Raw genomic sequence first — 9,182 nt, 5'->3', positions numbered from 1 at the left:
ATCCTCTGACATGTATAATATACACAGAGTTCCAGTTTATAACTGTATAAAATATCGTTGCAAGGTGATCTCATATATCTAACCTTGTCTCAACGTTTTTCTGAAAATCTTTGTCATGCATAAGATAATCATTTACTAGATATAAGTTGAAAAGATGAAGTTACAAGATACTCCAATACACTTATATCTTTTCCCAATACTACTTGAACTACCACCGTTCAAGTTATAATTAGTTTTAAAAGTTCATCACACAGATGAGACTACAAGATAAGATTTGAATAGATTCAATCTTTGAAATATTAGTGAATGAAATGAAGTTACGAGATACTTCATTAAGTCCCGATATATATATATATATATATATATATATATATATATATATATATATATATCTCATACATTTCCTGAAAACCTCTGTCATGTAAAGTATGAACAGAGTTGCAATATCCAATGAATTTGGAAAGAAATTGTTTTTGGCATAAACCCGATATCTTGCTGATCAGGCAAAGATACCAATAAGTAACCTTTTCTACCAGTAGATGGATGAATCCCCCACCGGTCATCACCCTGGCCGCATTAGGACCTTGTGCTGGACCGCCACCCGGCCTCTTACGCGTTGATGGACTGCCACCCAGCCACATACACATTGATAGATCTTACCCCGGCCTGTCGCTTATGCCGACTCAATTAGATGGACTTACTTCCCAAACGTTGGGTAAGTAATCAATTCATTTATCAAAACAACAACCTCGTTGTGAATATAAAATACCCCACAGAGCCGGATCCCTCAATTTTTAAGCGAGTATTTAAATCCCCTTCGAAAGGAAGATCTTAAATTTGAAAACGAGTTTTGAGATCCGCTCAAACTTTTAAAAATCATTTTGAAGACTCGAAAACATTTTTAAGAATTTTTGGAGTAATGCTGATTTAATAAATAAATCAGTCCCAATATATTAGAAAATATCTGAATATTATTATTTAAATAATATTCCCATAAAGAATAATCTTTATAAAAATAATTGAAGTAGAAGTTTTAAAACTCATACTTGAAATGAATATTAAATAACCCAAGATATACTTATATGAAAGCACGATCTTTATTTGAATAATTGAAAATAAGTTTAATTATCGAAACATTATTCTTTAATAAAATAAAGAATATTATTTAATAAAATAAACGGAGTCATAAGTCCTTGAATGAATATTCAAAAATAATATTCATTAAATAAAATAAAGTTATCGAATAAACCTTATTCGATTAATAGTTTTGAAAACTATATCAATATATATTTATATATTATACTCGGGAACATCGACTCCCGGTTTAGAAAACGTTCACCTTTGGGTCCCTTATACTAAGGGTATACGCAGCTACTGCTTATCTCTAGCATATTGAATCAACAATTAGATATCAAGATTACGAAACAGGCATGCATATAAACCATATCAGCATGCTCCAATATATCGCAAGATTTGCTAATAACAATCATGCATCTATCACAGGATAATGCATATACATATATACATCACAACAACAGTATAACGGGTAGAAAACTTGCCTGAGCGACTGGGGTTGGTATAAGGCTTGGGAAGAGTCTGATAACCTATAAACAACATATAAGTTGGAATTAACCAAAGTTGCTTAAGAAACTAGACTTTAACCAATTAGACTCTAACGTTCTCTTATGGTCGCTTATACGCTTGACGATTCACTTAAGTCGCTCGAGTACCCTCGGTTCCACTATTTTTAATAAATTAACCATTAAGAATTTTAAGGAGATTCTTTCGCGAGTACTCTACCAACTGGCTAATCCACTTTACATAATTGTTTCATACTCCAGTTAGTCATTTAAGGGCCTTAACCAAGGTTTCAAAGTAAGGCGAGGGGTAATGGTTCGTTAGCGAAACACTGTTACTTAAAACGGCCGTTTCTCCTAAATCGTACATCGGATTCAAACGAACCACATATCAAAACGAAGCTCGTAACATGAACTATCTAAACATGGCAATGGTCAGAATCTAACAGTAAGTTCACGGGTCCTGAAGTTAAGAACAAAAACAGTCTAAGGTAAATCGGGCCTTACGACGGCTATGTTTATGCGATTACCAAATTTTAAACTACTCCAATCAATAAATCAACCCACAATCAACATCACAACCAAACTCCATCCATACTTCATTACAACAGTCCCAACATCTCAAGATTTTCCAATTTATACTACCTCTAAACATGAACTAAAAGCTATAATTAAGTTCATTAACCAATAATCCAAGATTTATAACTCAAACTCATTACAAATCCAACCAAACTCTAAATATATATGAATCATGCTTCTCATGAACTATACCAAATATAACAAGCTCTTAACATTCAAAAGTAAGGCTAGGTTATGAGATTATACCTTCCTTGGTGAGTAGAAGTAACTAAGGAGCTTGAAACAACCCTTGAAAATCCTTATAAAACCTATATCTAAACAGAAACACAAGATCAAAAGTTTCAAGTTCTTGAAAACACTATTCACTCTCTTCTTCAATGATTTATTGAAAGAGATTGTGAAGGAAATGGAAGCTTAAATTCACAGGATAGCTATATTTATGCATAAGGAACCTTAGATAATTACTTCACAATTTAACAATGCTTGGATCTTGGTTTTGGATTTTCTTTTCTTTGAAATGATGAAGAAGCCGAGAGCTTCTTCTTGAAATGGGAAAGTAAATTTTCAATTTGTATTTGTGTTATGATATTTGTTGGTTGGTTGCTTTCTTTTGTCTTGAAAATAGATTAAACTTTTACCATGGTAACTTTTGCATGGCTAAGAATCAACCAACAACACACTTCCTTTTTGTCATGCTTATGTCATCGTTCCTATGTCATCCAATTGCCAGATGTCTTCTCCTTATGGTGTGATGACATCATCATCCACTAACCTCTTTGATTAACCCTTAATTACTTGGCTAATGAGCGCTTATCTGTTATACGGTTCGCTTAACTTTCGTTCTCGTTTATCGTTTGAGGGATCATATGTGGGATCTTATTACTTTGGTTCCCCTAAACCTTTCTCAATATTTTATATTCCTTTTATGATCCTCTCTTATAATCCTTGAATTTAAATCCTTTTTATCATGTTACCTTATACTCAATTCTTTCTGTATTTGGTGGGTTTTCGGGAAAAATCAAAGTGTTCGAATTTGGATTCTGACAATCTTCACATACACTTATATACCATATAGAGAACTAATAAGATCTCAGAATATCAATAAAAGAACCCCTACTTAGTGTGACATGAAAAGTTTTCTTATTCAGCATAATCAACAAAATCACTATTCATAAGGGTTACAAAAAGTCCAAAATTTTTTGGGTTATTACAAGACTCATCGGGATCATCATATACTTCACCTACAGGTAACCCTTTAATCCTCAATCATTCATATTCATGTTTGTTCATATGCACCATGCGAGCACACACCACCTGTTCGATGCGAGCTCACACACCATCACAACATGTGATGCGAGCCCGTCTGCTCGCTAGATACTTAGGTGCGATCCCGCGTGAGACGTGAGGACACTTAGGTGCGACCCTATACTTGTTTTTACTTTCTTTTAGGGCCACACTAATTTTCACCATCTTTTACAGATGTCGAATGCGTCTTTAGCCCGCTCTTCCTCGAGCCCGGCTCGTTCCTCTGCCAGCCCGGTTCGCTCTTCAGCCACTCCATCTTCATTAAATCAATATCCACCCGAACAGCAAGGCTCAGAGGACTTTCAACGTGAGCTGACTTCTCTCTATGGTCGTCTCAGCCAACCTATTTCCCCTGGCTCTGCTATCACCCCTCAAGGGGCCTTGAATATTGCTAGAGTTGAGAACTCGATGCGAGCAGCTGGCTCCGGCTCCCTGGATATTCACATCGACCCTAACCCTGAAGACTACACCAGGGAGAGGAATATTTATGATTAGAGAAACAGGCTCGTGGACCTCTCCAATATACCAGCTTCCCTTGGGGTGGAGGAACTCCTAAGCCGCGAGCCCGCTCCTTTGGACAAAGAACGAGTTGAGGAGATTTTAAGGGAAATGGTTGAAGAGAGGGCGGCCCGCCTCAGGCAAGTTGCAGCCAATGACCTCAACCCCATTCATGTCGACTCGGAGTCCACTGATAGCGACCTGGGGAGTGCCTATTATGACACCAAAAAAAAGGAGCCTGTAGCTGCATATTATCCCATCTTGGGGCTCGAGGGTGAAGAAAACGGCTCGGATTGGTCTTATGACTCCCCTCAAAGCGAGGAGGTGGAAGATGTTACTAGTCAGTATAAGATCTGCAATTACAACTATATCCCTACCGCCTCTCCTGAGCCTTATGTGCCTCCTGCCCAGCCCGAGCTTGAGGGTGAAATTATTTTTAAGAAGCAGATCATCCCTAATGGGGAAGAGAGCTCAACTGCAGCCGAGGAGGTAAAGGTGCTCGCTTATCGCGATCTTCCCACCTCGCTTACTCAAACACACTTGGCCGAGCACATCGAGCAGTTCCAGCTCGAGGGTCATGTTTTTTTGCCCCTGCCTCACATGAGATGTTATAAGTTCAACCATCCGAAAAATGGAGGCAGGGTGCCTCGCATGGTCTTGTCCACCTTCCTGCTAAGGCTAGGAATCTCCTATCCCCTTTATCCCTTCATCAAAGATGTTTCCGAGTACTACCAGCTCGCACCCCTTCAGATCAATCCAAATGGATACCGGGCCGCCCTCGCACTGCATATCATGTATCATAAATGCGGTTTTCCTCCTCTAACCGCGAGGCAGCTGGGTTACTTCCTTAATTTAAAGCATTCTCCCAACGACTTTGGGTATTTCTACCTCTCCGTCTGGACGTGCTTCAATAAAGAGAACATCATCCATAACGGGCCGAGCAACTCAGGGAAGTGGAAGAGCCCCTATTTATATATCCACGAGGTGCCTCGAGTCCAGACCCACTTCTATTATAATCCATATAAGTCCTCCCTGGCCGCTCTCCTTTCCTTCACCATAGTTCTTTCTTTTAACAAAAAAGTTGTTTTTGTACTCATCACCAGCCACCCCGCCTCGCACTGTCCTTGCTGGACAGGAAAAGATAAACGCGGATAGCCTTCTGGGACTTCCCAAAGTGGACAGGGATATCGGAAAACTCATTACGACCTCAAACCTGGTCGCGTGCGGGTTTTTGAAAGAAGGAGTGAGGCTGACTTCCCAAAAGAAGAAGCCAAAGAAAAGAGCCAGAAAGGGTAAGAACCTCAGGCCTGCACGTGCGAGCCCGTATGCTCGCATGTTTACATTTCCTGCACGCATCTCACTTTACATTGCATTTTAATTTCCTACATTTATTATCTGCTCGCATCTCTTCTCTCCATTGTGACTAATGTATTACTTTATTGTCTTCTTTTCAGAAATGGCCATCTCCCCTATCCCCTTTATGGAAGAGGCAGAGCAAGCTGCGGCCTCGGGCCCAATTCAGCCCGCGGCTGCGACCACAGCGGCTTGCTCTCAGGCTAACCCTCTAGCCCGCATGACTACTCTGACCGAGCATCTCAGGAGCTCAGGGCCTTCTCCTCGGCTAAAAAGGCATAGAGGCCACATGGAGGGAAAATCTGGCAAGCCTGACCTAAAAAAGGTTGCTCCATCTGATGCTCCTCTCCCCACTTCTTCTTCGGTTAACACGGTCGCGACCATATTTGACCGGCTCGCTCAAGCTAACGTCAGCGACCAGGATGTGGAGAATTGGTCCTCTTCTTCTCTCGAGGCCAAATAGGACGCACTGACCTAGGCCGCAGCTGAGGTGTATTACTGTTAGCTGTCTAAGGCTCGAGAAATGTGAGCCCTCAGCCAGACCAATATAAAGCTTGACTCTAAGGTCAAGTCTCTTGAGAGCAAGGTCGCCGAGCACGGGCAGGAGAAAGTTACGCTGGTGACTAATTATAATCAAAAGATGCTCGACTTGAACGCTGCTCACGAGAAGGCTTTAAGGGAGCAGAAGGAGGCTCATGACCTGGCCATGGATGCGTGGAAGAAAGAGAATGATAGCCTCGAGGAGAAGGTGATCGAGCTGGAGGGGTCAGTTTCTGCCTTGACCATGGGCCGTGAGGCCGCCCTTGCTGATGCCAGGAACCTGGGGGCAGTAACTTCATGAAAATCTTCATCAGTAAGGTTTCAGACTTTGATTGGGCAGCTCTGGGTGTGGACACAGCTAGGCATGCTGAGAAGCTAAAGCTGGAGATGGAACGGGATGCTCAGATTGCTGAGGAGGCCCGGCTCGCAGCTGAGCAGGCCTGGGTCGCGGCTGATGAGGCTCGCAAGGAGACGGAGGCTGATAAGCCTTAGATTAATTTTATTTTTGAACTAGACTTTTGACTGGGTAAACGGGCACCCTTCTCGCCTCGCGTTTGTATTTGAAATATTCTGCCTTGTGGCATAACTTATTTATCTCTTGTTTGTAAAAAATTACAAATCTTTTGTTCCCGCATTCATCTTGATTGTGCTAGCTAGTTTTCTTAATTTTGTGTTAACTTACCATGCCTCTACTGAACAAAAGTTATCATAACCCTGGCCGCGTATGGTGGGTGTTACACCTTCACAGTGAGCCAAACTAATTAACTTTGTATCATTGTTCAATCAAACAAAATGAATGAAAATTTAAGTAGAACAGGCTCACACCATTACTAACTTACAAGTGTTGTATGCGTACTTGTATTAGCGAGTCGGGACCTGGGCCCGCAACCTGTTCATGTGTCCTCTCCTCGCATAATGCGACCCTGGCCATACTTGACAGAGGGCTGGGCTCCCCGGCCCACATCTGTCATCCTGCGAGCAGGGGATACGGGCTCGCATCGTGACTATCCCTAACTTTTAAGTTAGTTAAGGGGGGTTTGTGGGCACCTCTCACTATTTTTATCTTTGTCTTTAATCCGCTTTGTGCTCATTACTTTTTCCAAGCGGGCCGAGGCCCAGCTCATTTCATAGACTTGTTGTCAAGCGGGTCGGGGCCCAGCTTGACTTATGCTTTTAACATGTTAATAAAGCAACTGTTTTGTCCTCACATTGGGTCCCAAGGATGGGCTCCCTTGCTGGATATCTTAATCTATTAACAGGAGTTAAAATATCAAAGGCACAAATAAATATCAATCGTTCATTCATAGATAACGGAAAGTGAAAGGATTACATGCTTGTGGTCTCAGGGAGGCACCTATATGGCACTACCCCCCGAGACTTAGGAATATTTTAAGATAATACTAAGTCTGAGAAGAACAATATTACTGATAATATTTGCGGAGGTGTTCCGCGTTCCAGGCTCTCGGGATCAACTTGTCTTGCATATCATTGAGGTGGTAGGTTCCCTCCCAGAGCACTGATTTTATCTTGTAGGGGCCTTCCCAATTTGCCCCAAAGACTCCATGACCCACCACCTTGGTGTTGGGCATGACCCGATTCAGAACCAAATCTCCCACCTTAAAAGTCCGTGCTCGAACCTTACTGTTGTAGTGCCTTGTTGTCCTCTGCTGATATGCTGTTATCCTAACCTGAGCATATTTCCGAGTTTCTTCGATCATGTCCAAATAGAGCCGATGGTTGACCTCATTTACTTCTGAGTCATAGTTGTCCCTCCGAAAAGAACCTGCCCCTACCTCAATAGGCACCATAACTTCACACTCATACACCAAAGAGAAAGGGGTCTCTCTAATTGTAGTTCGGAGAGTCGTGTTGTAAGACAACAATACATGGGCGAGCTCCTCCGGCCATGTCCCTTTCTTCTCTTCAAGCTTCGCTTTCAAGGTGTGCTTAATGATTTTATTAATAGCTTCCGTCTGCCCGTTACTTTAGGGTTTACAAACTGCACTAAAACTCTTCTGAATCCCCAGCTGCTCACAAAATTCCCGCATTTCCTTGCTATCAAACTGTTTCCCGTTGTCAGATATCAACTTGTAAGGGATGCCATAGCAGCACACAATAGTCATGTGCACAAATTCCTTGAGCTTTTTTGCCGTGATAGTGGCTAGAAGCTCGGCCTCTGCCCATTTAGTAAAGTAATCTACCGCGACAATCGCATACTTGACACCTCCCTTCGGGAGTTCTCCAATCAGATCAATTCCCCACATAGAGAAGGGCCAAGGGTTCATGAGGGATGTGAGGGGAGCCACAGGGCTGTCATAATAATTGGCATATCGCTGGCACTTATCACAGGCTCGGGAGAATTCAAAGGCTTCTTTTTTCATTGTCGGCCAATAGTAACCTTGGCGGAGGATTTTCTGAGCTGGAGAGCTACCCCCCGAGTGATTGCCACAAATGTCCTCGTGTACTTCCCTTAGGATATAATTGCATCCACCTCCATTTATGCATTTGAGGAGGGGCACACTGAACCCTCTTCTGTATAGGACCCCATCATATATATATCACATAGCGGGCTGCTTTGTATCTTATCCTCCTTGCCTCATTCTTTTCATCCGGGAGTGAACCTTCTTTTATGTAGGCTAGGATAGATGTCATCCTCATGGGGCCGAGGTTATCACTGAGGTTGCCCACCTCATGCTCGGGCACACTAGGCTGCCTCTGTATGTCAAGGGGCACGACCCCTAGCAGAGTGGCCTCGCGGCACGAGCCGAGTTTAGCTAGCTCTTCCGCGCCTTCATTCTGCCCGCGCGGGATTAGTTCCAGCCTCACCTCGTTGAACCTTGCGATTATCCTCTGCGCACACTTCAGGTAAAGCTCCGTTCTCAGCCCCTTAGCTTGATACCCCCCGTTTATCTGATATACCACAATCATGGAGTCACTAAACACATTCAAATTCTCCACCTTCATTTCCAAAGCTAGCTTGAGACCGTTGATCAGGGCCTCATATTCAGCATCATTGTTGGTTGCATGAAAGGCTAGATGGGTCGCGCGTTTGATCTTGTGCGCCTCTGTGCTGATTAACTCAATTCCAGCTCCTACACCATCCACATTAGAGACTCCATCCATAAATAGGCTCCAACATGGGGCACTATTTTGGCTTTCCAGCCGACCTCTTCTGTGTTAGGTATGACAACAAGGGCTCCCTGCTCCACTTCTTGATGTGGAGGAAATTCTAGCACAAAATCAGCCAAGGTTTGGCCTTTGATTGCGGTCATTGGCTTATAATCTACTTCGAACTGGCCGAGCTCAACCGTCTACTTCAACATTCGACCA

The 9,182-nt window shown here is 42.6% G+C and overlaps 1 protein-coding gene across 1 annotated transcript; it reads right to left on the bottom strand.

The window, feature by feature from the left end:
• Window positions 1–8,399: 8,399 nt before the first annotated feature.
• On the bottom strand, window positions 8,400–8,975 carry LOC141685185 (uncharacterized). Its single transcript, XM_074490302.1, has one exon. It carries the CDS (start codon window positions 8,973–8,975, stop codon window positions 8,400–8,402), a length of 576 nt encoding a protein of 191 aa, XP_074346403.1.
• Between the last annotated feature and the right edge of the window lie 207 nt (window positions 8,976–9,182).

This window comes from Apium graveolens, chromosome 9 (genome assembly GCF_009905375.1).
Source record: "Apium graveolens cultivar Ventura chromosome 9, ASM990537v1, whole genome shotgun sequence".
NCBI lineage: Eukaryota > Viridiplantae > Streptophyta > Magnoliopsida > Apiales > Apiaceae > Apium > Apium graveolens.
The sequence above is the reverse complement of the archived record's forward strand: the minus strand, read 5'-3'. Positions and strand labels throughout refer to the sequence as shown.